The 23,632-nt window shown below is 52.4% G+C and overlaps 1 protein-coding gene and 1 long non-coding RNA gene across 2 annotated transcripts in view; one reads left to right on the top strand and one right to left on the bottom strand.

The window, feature by feature from the left end:
* Window positions 1-1,442: 1,442 nt before the first annotated feature.
* On the bottom strand, window positions 1,443-5,574 carry LOC120322532. The gene is made up of 2 exons (XR_005562298.1): window positions 5,188-5,574; window positions 1,443-4,061 (listed from the first exon to the last, which is right to left on the bottom strand). It is a non-coding gene; the product is annotated as an uncharacterized LOC120322532 (long non-coding RNA).
* Window positions 4,881-23,632, top strand: part of GABRE (gamma-aminobutyric acid type A receptor subunit epsilon) — a 35,940-nt gene continuing 17,188 nt past the window's right edge. Inside the window, exons 1-3 of the mRNA XM_027725180.2 lie at window positions 4,881-4,962; window positions 10,284-10,432; window positions 10,634-10,701. Of these exons, the coding sequence (XP_027580981.1) occupies window positions 4,907-4,962; window positions 10,284-10,432; window positions 10,634-10,701 (273 nt within the window). The 5' untranslated portion in view covers window positions 4,881-4,906. The remainder of the gene's footprint in view (window positions 4,963-10,283; window positions 10,433-10,633; window positions 10,702-23,632) is intronic.

Here is a 23,632-nt window from a genome sequence, read left to right as displayed (position 1 = left end):
CGCAGCTTGTGTGACCCCAGCTCAGGTGGTACCTGCAACAGGAGGGACTGTGCTCTGCCTCAGCTCTGGGAGGAAAAGCTTCTTGCACTGTTTTCTCCACTTGTCAACCGTCCTGCGTTATCCTCGGGCTGACAAAATGTCAAGCTGCCAGGCAAACCACAGCGCTGGGGCGAGGGGGAGAGCGGAGTGCAGGGCTCGGATCAGCTGCTGGAGATGGCTGTAATTGAACATCTACACTCAGCCACAGATGAGCAGTTCCCATTATTTACTGGTGTATAAACATTCCCGAGACAGCGGAGAGAGAAGTCATTGAAATCCCCGCGTCCCTGGATAGAAATGCCTGAGGGTATTAACAATAAAAGGCAACTCTGCCTCCCTCTCTCCCCCTCTCAAATCTCACCAGGGGGGCCAGCAGGGGATGAGGTGCCCTCAGCTCTGCCTTCAGGGCTGCAGTACGGAAAGGGTCAGGCAGGGTCACTGCTGGCCATGGGGTTTTGGTGGTGAGCACCACCTTCTGCATGTGTTGGCTCTGCTCTCAGTCCCAGCGTGTCCTCTGGAGAGCCCTAAGATCAGGTTTTTCCCAGCTATTGAGCAACTCTGGGAGGAATCACTCTGTGAAATACAGTTTGCATCCCAATGACAGTTTTTGTTGCCTCCATGACCTCCCTGGCTCCTTTTCCCCTACCCTGTACTGCTGTGGCACAGGTTGACAAGGAGCTAGTTTATCTCCATCCAGAAGCAGACACATTTCTACAGTGAAGAGAAGCAGCTGCTCCTGTTCCTGCAGCTGCATGTCCCCAAAGTTTGTATCAGCAGTTGCACAGAATTTAAAATAATGGTGTTCTGCCTGGGAGTTATTCTGGGGGCTAAACTACCAGCTCACGGCCCTGTGCTGGACATACAAGGTCAGATGCAGGGATGGCATAGCTGCAAATTCTATTTGAAAAAAGTATTGAAACACCTGGTGCTCAATTTGCTGAGATTTTTCCCTTTTTTGTCCAGTGCTGCCAATTCTCTTCCCCTTCCCAGCCTTTCCCATGTGCGTTTTCTCTTTTTACGTTTCAATCCCTGGGAGGGATGTAACACATTCAACCCTGAGCTGGGGAGGGGTTCAGAAAGGCAGAGCCATAAAAGCGCAGGAAATGGCATCTTTCCCATCCCCAGGGTGACAGCAGGAGCCATGCTGACACACAGGATCAGATCACCTAGCATTTGGTGATCTCTTTCCACTAAGCAACTCATTTTGAAGAGGGACTGTCCACAGTGGAAGGAACTCCAGAGGCTCCTTCAGGCCTGACGTAGCAGCAGAGGATGAAAGTAAAGTTCTCACTCCTGTCAATGCTCTTGTCACCCTCTGGGACACCTTGCACCAGCTCCTGCTACGGCCTGGGCTGTCCTCCCACACCCTTCATTCTCCTTGGAAAACATACACGTCACATTTGTTCAGACTCCAAACACATTTTTTTAATCTGTCAGCACTGCAAGTTCACTCCAGCACCTAAAAACCACACTGTGTCCTGTCTGCTTCATCTATCATCGCTGCCCAGAAAGGTGGGAAGGCAGAGCCCAGCTGAAGTGGTTATTGATGTCATGTGAGCCCAGATGCAGCATCTGCTGCTGTGCCTGGTGAGCCTGAAAAAGACAAAACCTCGGTTATGTTGAACAAATGCCCTGATAGGGTGAACAAATGTTTCTACTGTGCAGGACATGCCCCAACTTGGAGAAAAGGGTCAAGGCTTATACAGGGGTTTTCATCCTCCAAGTTTCCCAAAGGGACCCTGTAATCAACTTCTCCTCAGATGTCCTTCCCCACTCTCATGCCAGGTCTGTCAGCACACTCAGCCTCAGGGATGCTGCTGTAGGAGACTCACAGCCCTACCAGCCTCTGCCTTCTGCCAGAGCACACAGCTCTGGGCATGGAGAGGATATCCATGGGAAGCCTTGGCCTTGGAACCTGCGCTGCTCCCAGAGGACGCACTGGGTAGGTGACAGCTGGAGCCCCAGTTCATTATCAGGAGGAGAATGAGCACCAAGGACAGCGGCTCTAACTGTGCTCTGTCCTCAGACCTGCAACGAGCAGCGATGGGAGGAGGGGAAGGTAAGTTCACCTCCATGCAGCCCTTCAGAGCTGTCTGCTGCATGGTCCTGGCAGTAGCTGCCTGAGAACACCCTGGCAGCTCCTTGTCCTGGCGTGCCCAGCTCTGCCAGCAGTGCTCTCAAGCCTGACCTCTCCCTGCAGAGCTCCGTGGGATGTGTGTCTGCCTGGGGTCCCCCAGTCCTACTCCTCCACACTTGGAGAGAGATCTGTCTGAGGCAGATTTTGCAAACGCCTGCGTTTTCTTAGAAATGAGCTCCTGAACACCTTGGGATAACACCTTTCTCCACTTGCATCTGTTTTCCCTCTGATGTGGCCCAGAAGAACAGTCTCCTTGGAGAGAGACACTCCTTGTCTTTGGCATTGCCTGAGGCAAGGAGTGACCAGCCCCTTTCACGGGGAAGAGGCAGGGAGAGAACTGCCTCCTGCCTTCCCCTGCTGCTCCAGCCTGCAGTCACACACACACACCTCCCCCCCGTTGTGGGAGCAGGCAGCACAAGTCCTGCAGAGGGGTTTTGGGACAGCACGGGGAGATTTGGACAGGCTGTGGATGTGCCCAGGCTCATCCTTCTTAAAGCACTGCCGTCCTCGCAAGGTTTGGGATCCTGAGCCAGGGCTGGAATTGTCTCCTTGTCTTCCAGAGCTAAATCCTGCAGTGAGGGCTGCACGATGAAACCCTCATTTGCTGTGGCAGCTTGGCCCCCCAGGCTCTGGGCTCATGAGGACTCTGTAAATAATAGGTTTTATTAGTTTGCCGGTTAAACTGAAATACCAGAAGGGATAAAAAGCATCTTGAATAAAACATCGCATCTCCTGTTTAAGTTTGGAATCCCATGACAGTAGACCTCAAAACAAATGTCTCTTCAAAGTGGAAAATAAGGGGCTGCTTCCTCCCAAAACACTGGTGCAGGACATTTTGTCCTCCTCAGCATGTGGGCTGAGGGTGTTTTTTCCTGGTCAAAATCAGTCACCATGAATTTGAAATGGGTTTCTCACCGGCTGAGCCTGTGCTGCTGATAAATAATGTGCTTGCTTGAAAAGCAGTGCTCTCTCTTCCCTCCAGCACCATCAACACGCTTCATTCTTACCCTTGGCCCAAGGAAAAGACTCGGTACCAGTTACAAAAAGAAACCACCGTAGATGAAGGAGAAGACCAGGGAGGGCAGCTGTTTGGATGGTCCTAGTGCATGCCCCTGCCTGGAAGGTGTCCTCAAAACAGCATCATAAGGGGACACTGTGATTCCCTAACACTGCTCAGACCATCTCCATCTCCTTGAGTGCCGGTCTTCCCCAGACCTCTCAGTTCTCAGGTAGCTGTAGGGGTGGTCAAAAGAAATCAGTCCCGTGAATTTCCCCACACACCACTTCACATCCTGCGTCTTGAGGGGGAGCTGAGAGCACATATATGAACCCCTGGGTTTTCTGTGATCTGCTCGTGACCAGAATCCTTGACAGCTACATCCTCCCTGCAGCTACTCTTGCGCCTTTCCCAACTTCAGCTTCATCTGGATCCCTCAAGAACTTCTAGAGCAATCCAGTGGTTTGCTTTGAAGCTTAAAGAGCTTTTTCCACCTTCACCGTTGCTTTGATATTCATTATTTACTCTTTTGACATGTGCTTCCTGTACACTCTGCCATCCCAGAGCCGGCTTCTTTGCATGCAGTAAAGGAAACATAATCTGCAGTTGCTCCATCAGAGGGAAATGCCATCTCAGAGCCTTGGTGCCTGCAGCTGGCTCCTGTGGCTTTGGGGCTGCTCAGATCTCATGCTTGAAGGCTAAAGGTGATCATGACAGGAATCAGCAGGGGAGAGAGCCTCGAAAACCCACCCAGCTGTGCTGCTGTTATTGATCACTTGTACTCCTGGAGCACTCCAAGGCACCAAATTCCCATTTGTCATGGGTGCTGCCAGACCTCTGGGAGATGCAGGACCAGGCCCCTCTGGCGACCATCTCCTGCAACTCAGCCTATAACCACATGACAAAAGACAATTATTGGTACCTCATGTAAATCTAACAAAGTTTGTTCCGATCGGCTCTCACCCCAAACGGATGCTGGCAGTGAAAAGAAATGCTCGAGTGCAGCTTGGCAAACTGTAAAGGCAGAGAGCGACAGGCTGGAAGCCCACAGCCCACTCACGACCCCCCAGCTCCTACCCACGCACCCTCCCGGCTGTTTTTGCGGGACAGCAGCCCCAACAGGTGGGAAAGGACCCTCTCCCTGGCTGCATCTCCCTGGCAGCTCAGCCCAGCGGGGCCTGACGCCTCGCGTATTTTAGCGATAATTACCCACTCTTTCTTTTTTTAGACAAACACCCCAACAGTTGTGCACGGGAAAAAAAAAAAAAAAAAAGAAAAAAAAAAAGAAAAGACGAAAGAAAGCGAGTATTAAGAGAAATCAAACGCCTTGTTACGCAGAGGGGGAGCGAGCGCTCCTCGCACCAGCTGACGGTGCTCGCTCCCCGGCAGCGCGGCTCCGGCAGATGCGCGGGTGCCTCTCGGTGCTCCCCCCCGCCGGCGCCCAGCCCCGGGGGTGCGGGGGAGGCCGGCCCCTGCGCGGGGGGGTCGGACCCGCTCCGAGCCCCTCCCCGCCGCGGACCGGAGAAGAGATGCCCAACTTTCCCCTCGGTGCCCGGCGGCGCGGAGCGGGGCGCGGAGCGCGGGGCCGCGCGGGCGGCGGCGGGGCCGGAGCGCGGCGCATCGGGCAGCGGGGGGGCCCCGCGGCCGCCCCCGGCCCGGCCCCGCGCTGAGCCCCGCCGGGCGGGCGCACCGCCGCCGCCGCCGCCCCCGGGGCCGCCCCTCGCCTCGCCGAGATGCCCGGGACGGTGCTGCTGCTCTGCCTGGCCCTCGGGCCGGTCCTGCGCGCCAGGTGAGCCCCCCACGCCCTCCCCGCCGGCCGGGACGCCCCCTCCCCGCCTCGGTTTACCCGTCGGGGCAACGGGAGGGGAGAGGGCTGAGTCGCGGCACCTCTCCCCGTGTCCCCTCACCCCACCACCCCGGCTTCAGTGGGGGTTTGGGCACCTCCGTGCCCCCAGCGATTCCTTCCAGGCGGCCTCGAGGCAGGATCGGGTCCGGTCGCGACCGCACCTAATACCTGCATGTCCTTTGCACTCCGGGCTCCCCTTGGCATGCCGGAATCGAGAGGGCATCCCGTTTTCCACGCCGCCATCACCTCGCTGGCTGAATCCTGCCGGGGGCTGAGCCCCTTCTGAGGGTGTCCAGAGCAGGACCAGAGGGAGCTCGGCACCTCCTGGGACCTCCATCCGTCACCGGGGCATTTCCACGTGCAGTCGGGCAGGGTGGGAAGGAGCTTGCGTCCCCTTCCCTGCGCTCCATCCCCTGGCACCCCGAAGCCCCCGCAGGGCTTGCAGCCTGGCAGGAGGAGGGGGCAGCGCGGGCTCCTGCCTTGCTCTACAGGTTGGCCGCGGGTCCCAGCTCTGGGTGCCGGCCGGGAGCCACCCCGATGCCCCCCGTGCGCTGGGCGAGGAGGCGAGCGGAGGCAGGGGCTGGCAGGTGACACTTTTCTCCCTGGGCCAGCGGTTCGTAGCGCTTTTCTGTAAACAGCGATGAAAGGGCCCACGCACAAGGGGTTTTCAAGTTTCTTTTTCCTTTTTTTTTCTGTTTTTTTTTCTTTTTTTTTACAATTCCTAGCCCTGCTGATGAGTTTAATGGCTAGATGGGGAAAGAACATGTTGTCAGCAGATTGTTACCCCCAGGGCTTGGGGGAAGAGGGATTTTACTGGCTGAAGCTAATTGGCAGAATAAGCCGCCTTAAAGCCGATCAAATCCCATTACAGATGCAGTCAGGGACCGGGAGCGTGAATCCTGCTACTAATGGTCTGCTCTGCCAAGGCTTCCCGACCCTGGGTGCAGGCAGAAATTCCATCGCTGCCACAGTCCTCCAGGGCTTGGCCTTCCCAGGGTCGGGGCAGCGAGAGCTGCCCCACAGCTCATGCCCTGACACCCAGGCTCTCCTGTGCATGGACACAAAGCCTCCCGGCAGCGTGGTGGTGCTGGGGGGCATTTGAGGGCTGAGAGGGGGATGGATCCATGGTGGTCCCGGTTCCTGTGCCCTACAGTCTCTGCAGTGCATTGCCATGAGCCCTGCATTTTGAGAGGGTGAGTGGTAAGCTGCAGGATCACATGGAGGAGCAATTAAGTCCTGTATTCACGTACCCTTGAGCGGGAAGGTTCACCCCACATCTGGCCCAGCTTCCCTTCTGCCCAGTCCTTCATGTCTGCCTTTTCCCTGGACCCTGCTTTGCCAGGAGCAGTGGCTGTGAATGTTGGGGGGGGGGCATGGTGGAGTGGGAGAGGAATCCTGTGAGAGAAGGAGAAAAGGAGCAAGGATCTTGTTCTGCATTCACTGCATTTTTCCTGTATGCAGTTTGTGGAGGGTGAATCTCCTCTGCCCTACACATTTTGGTAGGTGCTGGGGTGAGGAGCACAGTTCAGGTGCTATGTGTGAGAGATCTTCTCCTGGTAAAAGCAGCAAGATCCATCTCCTGGCACCAGAGCAGGCTGGATACTTTGTGCCAGGTGACTCAGCACTCCCCAGACAGTCCCCCCAGCACAGAGCCTAATTCAGTGTTTCCCAGGGCACTGCCTGGGCTGGGATCAAGGCACTCAACTTTGAACCCTGCACAGCATCACACCACAGGAAAGCTGGGCTTGGCAGGTGGTTGAGATTGTGCAGACTTGACCATTGGGGCTTCATGGAATGTACTGTAAAAGGAGAGGTACAAAGATGTGAAATTTTGGTAGGGGGCTGTTTAGTGAGCCCCCTGTCCTTTAATCCTCTGCCCACTTCTAATTCAGAGTAGTCTGCCTGAATGTCCCTGTGCCTACAACCCTAGGAGGCATTGGGATGGGTGACTAGAAGGACACATTAGCATGTGGTAATTAGAATTGACCACAGTGCTTTTCAACCAAGGGAAATGTTGTTCTTGCATTTTGCTGCTGTCTGTTCCTCAGGAACAGGGGAGACTTTCAGCTGTGTTTGCAGAGGGGCTGGATACAGCCCCGGGATCTGCATCTTCCCTGGGAGGCTCCTGCCTCAGGGCTTGCAAATAGTAATGGGTGTGCATCCTAGACAAGCACCACCAGCCGTCCTACCAGGCAAGGAGCAGAAGTGCCTTCAAGGGCTCATGGCACATGTTGCTCTTCCCCTCCTCCTGCCTGACAAGGGAAACCTTGTCAGACAGCTGAGGCACTGGGGTAGGGAGCCAGCCACCAGCTCTTCAGGTGGCTTTGACCAAGAGTGTGTTGGGAAACCTCAGCAAAACAGGTGTCTGCTGGAGTAAAACAGGCTCAGGGAGGCAATGCAGAGCACTGTCCTGCTGTAACGCCACGGGTTGCCCAAGGGGGGTTGTCCAACCCCATCCATTTATGTGAGCACATCCGAGAGGACAACTCCCTGCCGTGCAAGCCTCCTGCTCTGGGCACCAGCAGGAGCTGCCACAGCCCCAACTGCATCTGTCAGACCAGGGATTTCCTCGCAAGGTCCCCAGTTCTGCCCTGCTGTCACCCCCCCCAGCCCAGCTCCTGCCCACACTCTGGCTGTGTCTCATCCCCAGGGCCCCCACAGGAGGGCTGTGAGGAGGGGGTTTGACATTTTAATAAGCAGAGGTGAGGAAAGATGGCTCTGCCTTTCCTCCTGGCTGCACAGAGACATATGAGAACTGGCTGTCCCCTGTCACCAAGCCAGTCACTTTGTGCCTGGAGATGGAGCCGCCAGGCCAGCAAGTGTTCACAGCACGCTGGGGATCACTGCAGGTCTGCACTGTGACATTTCCATTAGTAGCTGGAGGGGGGATGCAAATGCCACCTTAATACCTCTCCTCTGCAACAGATCTTGGACTCTTCCAGTCTCAATTTAAAGTGGGGCCACCAGGAAGAAAGACTGGGGAGGAGGCAGTGGCAGGAGAGTCACACTGTTGACCAGCAAGGGCTGGTGTGTGCCTATGGGTGCACAGACAGCAAAAGGATATTTTCTCCAGAAAAAGCTGGCTTGCTTATGCTAAGATGGCTTAGTATGGTTTAGTCGACCAGGATTAGCTGCATTAGCAAAAAGCATATTTTTGGTAGTGTCACTGCATCTGTAATAGAGATATGACTCCCTGGAAATGCTAGCCCAAGCCTTAGGATGTTAATCAGTGACACTAAATGGGGGGAAGCCAGGAGACTGAGGGCAGAGTAAGCAGCCTGGGCTTGTTCAGCCTCAAAAGGGATGTTTTGGACTCTACTTTAGCCTTATGTCTTGGAGGAGCTGCATGTTTGGCAGAGCAGTGGGACATGCAGTGTTCAGTACCAGCAGGTGACTGGGCTGACTTCAAGTAGGGTCAAGGGACCAGTGACACAAGGTTTTGGTGTAGCTGTTCCCACTTTGCCAGGGACAGCCTCCATCACCCAAAACACTGGCAGCAAGGGAGAGCAGTCAGCATTGCTTTCCCCTGCCCTGAGCCGCGCTGTGGGCTCGTCTCCCTCTTTGCTTCCCGCAGGAGCAGGGCCAGCCGCACACTCCAGCTCCGCGCAGCTTTTGGGTGATCGCAGAGTGGTCCCCTGTTCCTCCTGCAACTGCTGGAGACTCGGAGCTCCTCTGCTCCGCTGCGTTTTGGAGAAAGCACTCCAGAGAGAGAGCCAGGCGAGCCCTCGCTGCCGCTGCTCGGATGGGGAGGCGCATCCTGACAGCGTTGCTTAACACTCCTTAAGCATCGTTAGAAAGTGCAGCGCAATCAGACAGGAAACAAGGAGCTGATGTACCAACACCTAATGTGCGGCGGCAGGCAGCCAGCTGCGCGCAGCCCAGCCCTCGTCGGGGGACGCATCCCGGCGCCTGCAAGCTGGGGAGATGCAAAGACTTTTAAAGTGATTGTGAAAGCACGTTTCGTCTGGGGTTTTAAAAGAGGAGCATCTGATAAATTGGCCGCAACATGTCAATTTGATGCTTCCCCCCCCTCCAAGTGCCTTTGCCAGGCTGTGCCTCCCCAGGCGCTGGAGGGAGATGTGTATCCGAGATGTGTATCCGCGGTGCCTCATCGCACCTCGGAGCTGCGAGGCTCCAGCTGGGAAGTGTCAACACAGTGGCAGCTCCCGCTGCGAGAGCCTTTCTGGCGCTGGAGCAGGTGACACGCTGGCATGGCAGACGTCGAGGGGGGTGTGCCGGGCGTGGGATCGCTCGGCATCCTCTCCCACATATGGCTGTGTCATTCCGGAGACAATCTTGTGAATGAGCTGCCCAGAGCAGCGGCAGGTGGTTAGAATTTCCCGGGTGACCATGTGGACCTAATCTAATTAGACGGTTAGGAAAACTCCTTTAGGAAAAGGGAGGAGTGAGAAAGGTTTAGAGAGGGCAGATTTGAAAGGCAGTGAGAGAAGCTCTTGCTAAGTGGATCATGTCCAAAGGAGGATACAAGCTTTCGTTGCCTGGCTTGGAATCGGAAGATGGGGAAGATGGAACATCTTTAAATGGGAGCTCATGCCAAAGGCTGGGGAGGAAGGGTTGGTGAGGGCAGGCAATGGGTTGTGGCAGGTCTTGGCCTGAAGGCAGAGGAGTTTGCATAAGGCTTTAATTTCTGAGGATCTGTGCAGGGCAGATGGCTGGGTTCCTGGCATGCCAGATATACATGCTGCCTGCTTGGTAGTTTTAGGACCTCCTTTTCCCTGAAATGCTTTTATTGTCAATGCCTTGCTCCCCAAAAACACTGTTTTGTCACTGTCTTCTTCCTCAGAGGAAGCCTGCTTCAGGTGTCAGCAGCAGGCAGAGCAGCTCAGGTATTCAGGGTTAACAGGCAGCTCCAGGAGCAGGAGCTGCTGGCAGCAGGGAAGGGACAGGAATGGGATGAGCAGGAAGGCAGCGAAGAGCAGGGACTGGTTCCCACATCTCGGGGCTGAGCAGTGTGTCTCCAAAGAAAGCTGAGGAGGATGTGGAGCACCTCATGCCTGCTAGTCTTTACCACTGGTGATAAGGCCCCTGCATGTCTGGGGACCTTGAAGTGAGCAAAGGTACCAGGTGAGTTGTGTCTTAGCAGTGTGGCTGAGAGGAGATCCCTGAGCTCCTTATGCTCTGCCTTTTAGCTGCTCTGCATCCTTCTCCCTTAGTATCTCCAAAACACAGCTGTGCCCCTGCTCCCACAGAGCACCAGGGAGCTGCCACAGCCACATCTCTGTCCCTTTGTATCTCCACTCCAGGTGTGAGAGCACAGAGGAATATGATTACGATTACCTCAGCATCAATAAAACCTGGGTCCTCACCCCCAAGGCACAGGAGACTGATGCCACACAGATCCTCAACTCGCTGCTGAAGAACTATGACAACAAGCTGAGGCCCGACATTGGCAGTAAGTGTCCCCTGAGGTTCCCTGTGGCCAGGGGTGGTGCCTGGCCCGGCTGTGTCTTGTGTTTCCTGTGCTTTTGTGACTGCTGTAGTTGTGATTTTTGGGGTGATAGAGCCGTGCTGGTCCCAGATGCTCCCCTTGTCCTCAGCCCTCTGCAAATGATCCTGGCCCCAGCTCACACTCAGCCCTATTTTTTCTTTGCAGTCAAGCCCACGTTCATTGATGTGGATATATATGTGAACAGCATCGGGCCGGTGTCTGTCATCCAGATGGTGAGTGCTCGAGTGCTCGCGTCGCTGCAGGGTCGTGGTGTCACCACAGCTGAGTGTGGCAGGGGGTTGGCCCAGCCCTGCCGGTTGTGTTGTGCTGGCCAGATGTGGTGTGAAGGTGCTGTTGTCATGAGAAGAGGTTTCCCCTTCCTTGGGAAGAGGTGTTGTGACCCGCCGGCGGCCAAAAAGACTTAACCACTATCACTGGTTAGGAGCAAAGTCCTCGAGGGCCCTCGGTGAGCTCAGCAACCTTATACCATGCTCATGAGTTCAGGGAGAAGGATGATGATGCTCTTTGATCTCCCTTGGCACTGTGTTGACAGACATCTCTGCCTGCTGGCTTTGCCATCTGCTCCCTGGGAAGTGTGTGGGCACCAGGATACTCAGGGCAAGTTGTGCCACCCTGGTTGAACTAGGGCAGTGGTGGCAGAAGAAGGGGCAGTGTGCTTCCAGGAGGACTGAGATAGGTACCTGGAGATGGTTTCCATGGCAGTGGTCTGGTGGTGTGAAACTTGGGTGTCCAGGCCTGGCGTGTGGTGGGGGGGAAGGAGAAAGCAGAGTGCCTCAGGTCCAGTGTCTCCTCTTTGTAATGTAGCACCTTAGAGTGATGCCACCACAACTGTGACAATTTCTCCTCATGGCTCAGGACCCAGCTGTACTGGCAGCTGTGGAAACACTTAACAGAGACAGTCTTTGATCTGGAGAGCCTTCAGGCCATGCACTGGAGATCAACTGTTGATTATTTATTTTTCACAGGAAACTTACATTACTAATGTTGTTGTTATAATTATTATTATTTTTATTTTCCCTGAGAGGCTGGGTTTTTTCTCTTTTTCAGCAAGGAAAAAAACTGACTGCTGTCAGGTTTTGAAAGACTTCTTTGGTCCACCGGGCAGTGGGGTGGAAAGGACAAAGGAGAGGTACAGCCAGGACAATTAGGCTTTTCTTGTCCCTCTCAATGCAAAACAAAGTAGGAACAAAACCAGCCCCCTTAAACTGAAAAAAAAAAGTTCCCAAGATGGGTGTGTTATTTTTAGTTTCCAAAGTACAAAATTTCCACTGAACAAACCCCTCTGGGGATGGAGGAATGGCACTGTAGCTGCAGCACCACTTCTACTCCAAAGAGCATTTTGAAGCAGCTGCTCACGAGCCACCAGATGGGCACCTGGCTGGGTGCTCGCTCACACGGCGAGGGCACCATCAGGAGGCCCAGCAGGGGCGGCCTCAAGGCTGAAAATTTCCTTGCTTTGTGCCAGTGTGCCCGGTCTCCAGGAGAAGAACCACACCCCGAGCCGTGTGGATGTCATCCCTGACTGCCAGCGGGTACCACGAGCTCCTCCATCCCACGTGGGTGTGTGGACATGAAGCCGCGGTGAAGCGAGAGCAGCAGTGCAGGGGCAGGGTGTACTCACCTCCCCAGCCACTGCTGTGCCTGCAGGGAGAGCATGAGAGTCATGTTAGAGGTGGCTGTTCTACCTGCTTTGCACTGCTCAAGGATATGCCAAGAAAACCAGGGAAAACCATAGTGTACATCCCCCTCATTTCCTTCTCTTTCCCCCTCATCTTTACCCCTTCTCATCCCTGCTGGAAGCTCTGCTCTGCTCTCCTCGCTGTCACAGGAACACTGCATAGCCACGCAGGTGGTAGCAGTAGAGAGTGGTTTATAAAATCCAGTCTGCATCCAGAGTGCATTTTTCCTTCTAAACAGGGATACCAGGCACTGCTGCTAGGCTGGTTTCCTAAGAAACACAGCTTATGCCATGGTGATAGGTATGTGAGAACGTACGTCCATCCATCCCAGTCTTTCAGTATTTTGGATCCACTGGGCTAATACCAACCATATATGGCTTCAGGTACAGGAGCTTCAGGCTGGCATCAAACATGATAGACTGTCTTTGCTGGGGACATGTCACTCCCACTTTGCCCCTTTTGACACAGCTTCTCCCAGCCTGAGAAGCTCTGCTTTCTGCCAGCTGTCAGGCCCATCCCATGTGCCTCATCTTGCTTTTTCCCATAAGCAACCTGAGGAAATGCACATTTCCAAGGGAAGGGAATCAGAATTTGTCTCAGAGCTAGATCTCTGTTGAGCCCATGGTGACATTTCTCTCTGCCACAGATACAGAGGCTTGTGTAGGCTGGGAGGTCCACTGGAGGGGAAATGTCCCACTGATCTCTTTTAGGTGCATTGCAATGACAGTGTCTTGCGTAAATATTCCTCTCTCATGTAGACAGGCTGTGTAGAAGACAAAAGCTTAGTTCTGCTTGTAAGAAATACAACAGCATTGCTGTGGCTATTAGCTTGGACCAGCGTGGTCTGTGCATGTGAAGCTGAAGGCTCTAGGATGGCCTGGCACGCTGGTGGAATAGAAGGCTCCAGCTTCAGCAACATAGTTTGAATACTGGTCTCCGGTGATCTTCTGCTCACACCTCAAAGGGTTAATGACTTACTGCTGTCTTCATCCTGGTGATGCTCTGTCAGGGCTTGGAAGCTGGCCCTGCGTCGCCGCTGCTCAACCTCCAAATGATAAATCATGTCAGGATACAAAACTGATTCCGGTCCTTAAAAATGAATAGGTGATTCGAAAATGCCCTGTGCTGGGTGTGAATTCTGCATCTCCCTCATCAATCATTTGTCATAAATAACATTAACATTCAGGAGTCAGCAGAAGGTGGGCAGGTTTGGAGCGGGAAGAAATGTAAAGTGATTTCCTGCTATCTTTTGTAGACGAGAGCGGCAGTCTTGTTTCTCATTTAGGTAGCTGAGCAAATTTTACATTTTCTCCTCCCTGGGGAAAAGACCCTCTGTGTTCTGCCAGCCAAAATGTGGCAGTAACCAGAAAGAGAGCTAGAAGATGGTTAAATGATAAGAAATGGGACAGGGCTTGGTTGAAAGAGAATGGGCTGAGGGGGAGAGGTGGGACCATCAGGTCCCACGGCTGTTTATTCCAGTCGATGCATGGACTGGGATTTCCTCCCCAGCCCCGTGAACCTGTCTTTGGGTGGGACAGGGACACGTGGTGGCTCTCAGGGTGGTGGGAAGCTGTGTTTACACCATCAGGGAAAGGATGCACTCGGCCACAAGCCCTTCCAGAGCTGCCGGCTGCCGCTGAGCGCCGGCCAGCAGCCCCTCCAGCCAAATGACTTATCACCCACAGTGCTGCAGCTTTCCAAGCTGTGTCACGGGCCTGGATGCCCAATTAGATTCCCATTAACATGGACAGTGTTTAGGTGTCCTTGGCTTATCACTAAACTGAGCCTGGTGCAAAGCCCCACCTTGGTTCTCCGAGCATGTTTGCGGGAAGAGGTGCCAGGGAGGGCTGTGGCAACATGGACCGAAGGAGGAGACTTTGGGTTCAAATTTTTCGCTGACTGGTTGTTTGCTGGAGGGATTTGCTCCTGGTTTTGTTTTGTAATGGCTTTATTGCTATAGATTATAGCTTTAACTGGTGTCAAGGGCACCTAGAGCTCTGGATCACCTTCCTTTAGGGATGCTTAACTCTCAGGAAATGATGCTGTAGTAGTAAAGCAGGTGCCAACTATTGGGGCTGAGTGTCTTTCAGTCCTGAGGATGTCCGTAAAGTGTCTATGAGAGCCAGCATGGGTGAGAAAGTGCTTCTGTTCTGGGCTTGGGGATGGAGCAAATCCTGCCCAGAGCTTTTCAGATTCCTCCCAGAGGTCAGAGCTCAATGTCCTTTTCTTCCTTTCTTGCCCAAAACCAAGCGTGAGGCTCGAGGAGCTGGACACTGAGAACACAGCCCAAACACTGTGGTAGCCTCCTGGCCAAAGTGACTGGGGACATGCCACTCATCCAGGGACCTGCCTTGGTTTCCTGCTTCAGGCATCTGGGACCAGAGGCAGTGCAACAAGGGCTAGTTTAGATGCTGGAGATTCCTCTCTTTGGTACATGTGAGGAGATGCTCTTGTGTGCCAAATTCTGTAGCAAAACATGATGACAGCTCGTCTGCTGGGGTTGTACACCACCTCAATCTCATTACTTAATGATAATAAAGATGGAAAGAGCAAAATTGGCCTCCATTATTCACCAGGGTCGGGATTCTGCTGCCTCTGAAGTGCCTGTGATTTACAGGGGTAGGGCTGAGCTCCCGTCTCAATTATTACAGCAAATTATTTTCTTATCTCTGCCTATGAGTGGGGGGCTGGAACCTGAAGAGGGTGATGTGTCCAAACACAAGTGTTGACTATTTCCCCCTTACCTCTTTAGGAAGGAGATGCTTCACATTATTGAATTCCTAGTGCTGTGCCTGGCTACATTAGTTACCATGCAACACACTAATGAAATTGAGGACAAAGAACATATTTTCCCACATCTGGAGTACTGCAGAAGTGATTTAATAGATTTGCATGTATGGTGCATTTGTGAACACACTGTGAAAAAGGGGGAGGGAGGGAAGAGGGAAATGTTTATTCGTTATCAGCTGATGAATAATTAATTTACAAACATTGTCTTGTTAAATATAAATTAAATCCTCATTTGACACACTTTATAATTTAGAAGTATAAGCCCCAGCATGAATGAAGAGAACTCCCCACTGACTGCTTTCATGTAAATCCCGAGGAGGCAGGGAGGGAGGTTTGGCTGTCAAAGTTAAAGCTGGCAAGGAGCAGTGGTTAGGAAGGGGGCTGATGTGGCAAAGCCACCCTGGGGACCTGGGGCACTTTGTCTTTGCTCATGGGGAGCCTCAGTGGGGCAGAGAGGCCGTGGCTGTCTGCACAGGCCTCTTCCCAGGGTTGCTTCTCCCCGCTCAGAGCCGCGGGTGGCCGAGCTGCCGAGCGGTGGCTCTTGGAGTGAAACCCCCATCGATGCCACATTATCAGGGTGTGCAGTGAGGCAGCAGCTGCTTGTGAACAGCTGAGCTACCCCAGCAGCAGGGGCAGAGGTCCCCAAGAGAGGAGCTGGGCAAGCAGGGCTAAGCCACCCTTGCAGAGAGCCCTGAGCCAGCTGGAGGCATCGGAAGCGAAGCCACATGCCGAGGAGTGGAGGCTGTGCTTTGTTGGAAGGCAGTCAGTGTGAGAACTGCAGGGTTACAGCCCTGGTGCCCCACTGCAAGGCTTGGGTTAATATCTTGGTTTCTCCTTAATAGACGGGGAAACCAAGACCGGTAATAATTGTCTGGCTCTGAGGAACACTTAAGTCTTGATTATACTTAGCTTTGGCTGCTCTGGAATAAGTAGGAAGGAAATGAATTGAATATGGCACACTGCTTAAAATGCTTGACTATGTTCCTCTGGAGCACAAGATAAGCCTATAGGTAAAGCAAATTTGCTACCTCCCCCCTTCTTCCCTGATAATAATAGACTCCAGCGGTTGCACAGCACTTCTCAACTGAAAGGACTTAAAAATGCTTCACAAATCATCTGTCTAGGAGGCAATAGCCCAGATGCACCCACTTCTAGGGTAGATTGCAGTGCCTGAAGCAAGTTGCAATGCTCTGCCAAGGATCGTGTGCTCTCCTTGGCCTGCCCTGTGTGCAGTGAGAGTTGGGCATCAGCATAAATCTGGTGAGGTTTCACAGGACACGCTCATGTAATGAGCTAAGTCGGGTTTTGGTCCCCGATAAAGATGTGTATCATAGAAATTTAAAGTGCTGGGAAATGGGTATTGCTCACTGAGGGCCCCAGTGCTTTTTCAGGCTGTTATTTTCCGTGCCTGAGTGATGGCTCGGTGCCGCAGGAGCTGGTGGCGCATTTATAACGTCTTCACAAATACTCATGTGCTTGGAGAGTTCTCACAGCTCTTGATTCCTTGACGTTCAGGAATGGTCACCTGAGCCCATTCCTGTGCGTCCAAGTGCTGGGAGAGGGACTGTTCATCACGTAGATAATCGTGTTTGCACAGCAGTGAGGTCAGGAACACGGGGAAGGGCAGAGGCTGTCCTGTAGCCAGTATTTGTCAGTGCCTTACGAAAAAAACCCCATGAGGCCACTGAGGAATCACACCAACCACGTGTGACTTGTGGGACAAATCATGGACTGCAACAAAAAGTCTAATGAAATAAATAAGTTACTCCCATCCTGAACCCAAGAGCTTCCAGAAGGGTCAAAGTTTGCTTCCAAAATGGGAAAGGGCTGATTTATTCACTATGAATAATTCAACCAGCTCCTTTTACTATCCAGAACATAGAGTAATCCCCTCCAGATATTTTCTGTGTGACATCCACGTCGGTATTTTATTCGCAGGCTGTGCAGAAAACACGAGGAGTCAGATATCAGGGAAAAGCTGGGGGTTTGCCTCGAAAACTTGGAGCTAAATAAAATATGAAAATCTGGACAGTGGCCTCCTGGGGGCAGAGAATGTGCTTTTTCCTCAGAGACATCTCTGGAGAGCAAAGCCCCAAAGTTAATTAACATCCCTGCTCGGAGGAGGCAGAACGTGGCTGCACTGAAGGGTTTTTTAACTGCAGCTTCACTCCTGGCACTCAGGTGCTTCCCACAGCCACAGCTCGGGCAGCCTCTGGCCCTCGGGCAAAGTGGGATAAATCAACATTCGTAAAGAAGTAAGCAGCTCTTGTAAATTCCTTCACAGATCTGATTTCCGGCCTTCTGCTGGCAGGAATGGCTCAATCCCCCATTCATTTTGTGCCAGCCTTTGGAAAAAACTCAGATTTCTTCAGCTGGGCTGAATGCAGAGGGTGTTTTGTTTGCCCTGAACTCCTGCAGGCAGCCTGGAAAGGCTGCTTACTGTAGGTACTTCCCAAGGAGCAGATGTGCTCACCGTACCTGACCTGAGAGCATTGCAACCTGTAATTCCCCACCCTTATCCCCAGAAAACCTTCCTAACACAGTCTGGGACTGCAGCAGGTGCATCTGGTCTCCCTTTCCAGAGGTGTCTGCCAGCAGTTGGGCTTCTTGTGTGTTAATAGGCCATGATGATCGTTTTCCAGTAACCAGAGAACTCTCCTTACTGGGGCCCTGACCAGGCTGGAGGGATGTCCCAGGGCACCCTGGCAGCTACCAACTTGCTCACAGGTTGACAGGGCACTACAGGGGGCTTTGCCGTGATCCACAGGCTGCAGTTGCTGGATGGTGGGAATGCAGCCTTGCCCATGGCACTGGTGGGGACGTGCCTGGGAGATGTGGGCTTGGAGCTGCTGGAGCTGCATTTCACAAAGTGAAGCGTGGCTGCAGCTGGTTCCACCACAACCACAGAACTCACAGAATGAACCGGGTCGGAAACAACCTCTGAGATCATCGAGTCCAATCTTTGCCCCAACCCCACCTTGTCACCCAGAGCATGGCACTGATGCCACATCCAGGCTCTGCTTAAACACCTCCAGGGATGGCGACTTCACCCCCTCCCTGGGCAGCCCATTCCAATGTCTCATCACTCTCTCTGTAAAGAACTTCTTCCCTGTGTCCAACCTAAACTTAACTTGTTGGAGGGGAGTTATGGTGGGTAAGCAGAATGAGCTTGGCCAGTTCTGCTTGGGTTTCACCCAAAATTCTGGAGGGTGATGAACTGGGCACAGGGGCACTGAACCTTTGCCCCCACCACCCCCTCTGCTATTGGAGCTGCTCTGCAGATCCCCAACAGTCCTGCTTCTCCATGTGTGCTCATGGACAGGCCAGGAAACACGTGTGTGATGCAGTTACTGGTCTGTGCTCTGAACCTCATTAAATTGATTCTTCCAAGTCAAAGGGAAAGCGCCGTTGTGTCAAATTTGAAAGATATAGACTCTGAGCTGTACCAATAGTTGTCACTCAGTGGGCTGAATTATTTTTAAGGCAGAGCTGATTTATGTGAACTGAAGGCTTTGGATGTCTCTGCAGGAGAGGATGGGATATTTCAGGTGTGTGAGAACCAAGTCACAGAGCTGGTCAGAGGCCATGGTTTCTGGTCTAGGGTGAACAGCCAGCACTGAAGGGGAGGAGGCCTCATTCTCCCCTCCCTCTTGGGAAAAAGAGCCAAAATTCTTCAGCGTTTCTGAGGAAAAATGGGTTTAGGGACGATCAAAACATTTATATTTAATATCACCAGATTGTTTTGATTTGCTTTTCATATGGTGATAAATTCTGTCCTGTAAGTAAAGCATGAAAATGAGTATTTGAAAATAAACGTCAAAGTGAAGTACATCAAACAGATAAGGGCAAAACAAAATACTTTGTTAGCTTACTAAAGAAAAAGAAGTTTCTGAATGAAATTGTAAGGTAGAGGTAATTCATTTTAGGTGTTGACTAGTTTCATTTATTTTCAACAAAACTTCATTTTTTCCGGTAGAAATCAGTTCTGCTTATTTCCTCCATCCCTAGATGAAGCTGTCCTACCATTTCCCCTAAAAGGCTGATGTGGAATCTGCATGCTATAAATGTGTTACAAAATGGAGACCATTTCTCAGAATTCAGTGGCTGTGGGTGACCCCAGTCAATATGTTTCACGGACCTCTTCATGCCTCAGTGCTAAAGGCTGAATATTCAGACTGTTGCATCCCATCTCTGTGCACAGGAAGGATTTAATTGCCCATGATACAAGTTGCAAGTGAGCAGCAGTGGAGCAGTGATACTGCCAGCCTGAGCCTTCCTGTGGCTTTGCTTCTCCTCCCTGCAACCCCTCACATCTCCTGTGTGCCTCCAGGCAGTTCCTTGGCGCCTCTGTGTCTCCAGCCTGGTGTCTTTTGTAGGAGATATGGTCTTATCTTACAGTCAGCACTGAGTGGGCAGGTGGATTCTGCAGCCATTTCCCGCCAACTCCCAAAGCAGCAGCTCCTCAAAGCCCCAGAGGAATCACGCTGACTGTAGGGGGCACTGGAGGTGGGGGAATTTGTGGTTTTGGTCTCTGACCTGCCAGGAATGGCTCTAACCCTCTGCTCAACAGGAGAATTGCCAGCGATGACAATGGCTCCTCCGAGGCAGAGGCACAGGGGATGTGTGAACCAAAACACATCTGGAGTGTGGGTGATGGAACACCTTGTCTCCTTGTGGCAGGGGAACTCGGGAGGTTAGAGCAGGGACTCTGCAAATGTTGGAAACCTTGTTTCTGACAGTTCCCCTGGATCTGCTTCTCTCTCCCTCCAGCCTTGCCAGTGTACCTGTGACACCTCCCACACCTCACCTGTGGCCCTTTGTCATTCTCCTTACACAGACACCCAAAGCCACCTTAGCAGTGGAAAGAGGACAAGGAGAGGATGTGAAGCAGCAGGGTAGAGAAGTGGGAAAAACTTGTGGGAGTTAGGTTGGTTGTTCCTACATCCACAGGGGGGAAGGAGGGTGAAGTTAGGATAATAACTGGCTGATCTTCTCTTCGTTTTGTCCTTGAAAAGAAAAGCTGAAGGCAGAGAAACCTGTGATATATTCAAGACAACCATTTCCTTTCATGATCTGGCAGTGTCAGACTGACAGACCTGCCCAGAGCTTGCAGCCTTAGTTTGTCAGAGGAATCTGCACCTTGTGAGAAGGGGCAATGAACTCCAGTTCTCCCCAACACAAAAAAGAGCCACAGTGGTGACATGGCTTGGAGCAGATTGCCAGAGGGATTGGCAGAGTAAATCTCACCAGGAGGTGTGGGAAGGAAGGGTCTCTGCAGAGAAGGAGGGGGATGGAAGGAGCTCTGGGAATGGGGATGTCAGTTTGCATTTCAAGGGGGAGTGAGCCTTTGTGTGGAGCCAAGCTCCCTTCCCGGTGCTCGTGGCTCTGGGTGCAGCTTCCTGTGGATCTGGCTGCAAACTTCAGTCCGGTTCTGCAGCAGTGAGGCCAAGGACTGCTTAGATACTGCTCCTCTCTCACTGGATCAGCAAGAGGGGGGATGAAAATACCTCAGTGTTGCTGCAATGACAAAAAGCCGAAAGCAAGTCCAAGTGCTGGGATTTGGTAAGGAACGGCAGAGGATGTGCTGCCCAGATCCTGGGAACTCTGGGCTAAGCTTAAGAGCCAAAAGTGTTTGGTTTCTTTCTATGTTTGATTCTGGGAGACACAAGCTCTGTCAGTGTATTCCTTATACCACTGTGTAGAAAACTGAGCCTTCATCTCTTTCACCACTCCCCAGGGATGTCCTAAAGTCATCCAGGGCAGCTGAGGAAGGTAGAGTGGTTGTGTTTTAAAGGAGGCATCTGCAGCAGGCAGAGTCTCTACAAAACAGTTGGGAGCTGGAAAAAAAAGGCTGGGAATACTAGACTCTCATTTCTGAGGAGAGTCTTTTGCAGCCAGCAGGTGCCATGGGAAGTGAGCAGCCCACAGGAGCAGAGTTTGGCAGGTCCTGCTTGTCCAGTGGCTGGACAAGCAAATGACCTCCACACTTGGCCTGAAGTGTGGATGTCTGCCTGGACAGGAGAATCAGCTGGCCTGGTAACTCTTCTGTAACTGCACTCCAGCTTGTTTTGCCCTTTGAATACCCAGCAGGGGAGGCAGAAAGAAATTGTTCTTTCCCTGTAAACTGGTTAGTCTTCTCCCAGCTGCTTTCCTTTCCTTAGCCCGGTGCTCCCTTGAAATCTCGTCGGGGCTGGGCTTTGATTTTGTGGTGGCTTGAAAAGAAGAACTCCGAAAGGAAAAACAAAATGAAGCTGGGAGAAGGAGCTACATCAAGGAAGTGGCAGGGCAGGAAGAGAGAGCTGGCAAGAACAGCAAAGGGGCATGAGAGACAACATGAAACAGGTTTCCTTGAAAGAGTCGGTGGAGCAGAGTACACTGTTCCCATCTCCTCCTTCATCTGGGGCCAAGGGAGAACAGGGTCAGGAATGAGAATCTCTGCAGAGGGGACAAACCCCTCCCCTTTTGTGAAAGCAGAACTTTCTCTTATCTTGAGGATGAGGATTAGAAAGGGATTTGTACAGGCATACGGTGTTTTTCCTTCTGGCCAGCACAGGCATTTCCATACAATGGATGACATCCCAGGGACTTGCCTGCACTGCACTTTCTCAGACCTGTTTTTGTGAGAGGAGGACAGAGTAGCATCAGGGTTTGGGAGGAGAGCCTCTCTCTTAGGTACCACCTCCACCCTAGGGAAGAGGCAGTGAGGCTGCAGTGTCCAGCTCCAGAATTAAGTAGGATCCTGCAGGCAGCCTTGTGGGAATAGAGCAACCTGGGACAGTGAGTTTGTAAGGACAGAGAGACAGGGCAAGGAGCACGTCCAAGCTGGAGGAACAGAAGATATTTCCAGGCAAAAGTAGGCTCTGTGGAGACAAGCTGACCATCCCAGACAGCCCAGGAGTGTTTGGGACTGGACACCTTGGGAAATCCATGGGACCTCCTACCTTCCTTTGCCTGGTCCAGGGGAGCAGCAGCAGCTGCTTTCCCAGTCTAATATTGCCCATCCCAGTGTTTCATTTTAATCACAGTGGGTGGCATGGGAATGGTAAGTGCAATTAAAGGAATTCCAGCTTCTCATCTGCATCTTGTCAAGCCATCCTGGAGGAGCGATCTTGGGGAGTTAATTGTATGCAGTGAGAAGGTTTGTCTTCCAGCCCTTTCAAAGGAAATTTTTCCTTGTCTCGTCAAACACCCCATGAGCCTAAAGGACAAACAGACAAGAGCACCTGTCCAAAGTGCTAAGCATTCTCTTCCAGTTCCTATGTGCTTCTGTCCTCACATCTTCTCTTCCCCCACCTCCTTCCTTCTTCCTTCAGTCCCAACGTCATGGGGAACATTTAAGCATTTAGCAGTGAGGTGTGACATGCAAACAAGACTTGGACAAGTGTGGCTTTGCTCTGCAAGCACCCCAGGCATCTTCTGGAGCTCGTGGTAACTGGGCTGCATCTTTGCTTGCATTAGAAGGTGCTTACACGTGGCCTTGCACCCATGTCCTCTCCTGAGAGTGGACAAAAAAACCAGGTTAAATGGAGGCTCCTTCCCCGTGGTGCCTTTCATAATACTTCATTAAGTTTTCGGTACCTTCCCCTTTAATTAATTCTGCCCCATCATCATATAGCATCCCGTGTCCACATCTCTGCCTTTTCAGTAATAGCCTCATCAAGGACAGTGCAGACAGACTGTGCCTCTATAAACCAGAGCCTGGCTGATGTCATGTCTCGACTCAAGGACTTTCCTTGATCCTTGGGGTACTGACTGTTAACAGATGCTAGAACACACACATCTGGGTCGTGTGCCCCTCGGGCTCACGGTGACAGACTCCATGTGCCAGCCCATGTTCCCATGAAATGGGCACCACAGCAATCAACAGCCACCTTGGGGTTGTGTGGGAGGAGATAACATCTCTGAAATACAGGACATGGTGGCACAAGGGAACATCTCAGAAGAGAGGGTTTGAGGGGAAAGAAAGTCTGAGATGGTTGGCTGTCATAAGTATAAAAACCTGCCTTTTAGATGTCCCCACTTGCACCCTCACAGGATCAGGCACGAGCAGGGGTGTGTGGGAAGGGGCAGGTAGAGATCTCAGACACCATCAGAGTTTCAAAAGCCCTGCCCAGTTCCCATCTGCAGAGTCCAAGGGCGAGCGGGCTGGGATTGGGGAGTTTGCAATGGACAGAGCAGCAGGAATAGCATGTCTTGTTTGACAGCTCCTGGCACGAGCACAGGACATGGAGATGGTTTTTAATAGCAAGTTTGTATTATAAAAAGAAAGCTGTTTCAACTGAGATTCCCTGGGCAGAGGCGAAAGACATTCCGACAAGGACAGTGCTGCCGGTGTCGCTGCAGAAGTGAGACAGATGGGAAGTTCAGTGTGTCACCTTGAAACCACAGATCATCAGAGCTCTGTTCCCCTTGTCCTTGTGAGCTCCCCTAGCCACGCCAGCATCACGCCCAGAAAGCTCTCTGGGGTCTGATTTGGAGAGAGGGGGACCTTGGAAACAGAATGAAACTTATATTCTCATTCTTTTGCTCTTTTGTGTTGGAGAGACAAAACTTGCCCAGAGTAGGGACACAGAGGCAGCCACGAACGAGATGTCTCACACTACGAGTGGGAGAGCTGGGAGAAGCCTGGTGCTGCCCAGCCAGCTGCTGAAGTGGTCAGTGCCAGGCACTAGCT

This window comes from Pipra filicauda, unplaced genomic scaffold, assembly GCF_003945595.2.
Source record: "Pipra filicauda isolate LSUMZ 115617 unplaced genomic scaffold, ASM394559v2 scaffold9_size5747161_pilon, whole genome shotgun sequence".
In the NCBI taxonomy this organism is placed as follows: domain Eukaryota; kingdom Metazoa; phylum Chordata; class Aves; order Passeriformes; family Pipridae; genus Pipra; species Pipra filicauda.
Note: the sequence above shows the minus strand (reverse complement) of the source record. Positions and strands in the feature narration are given on the sequence as shown.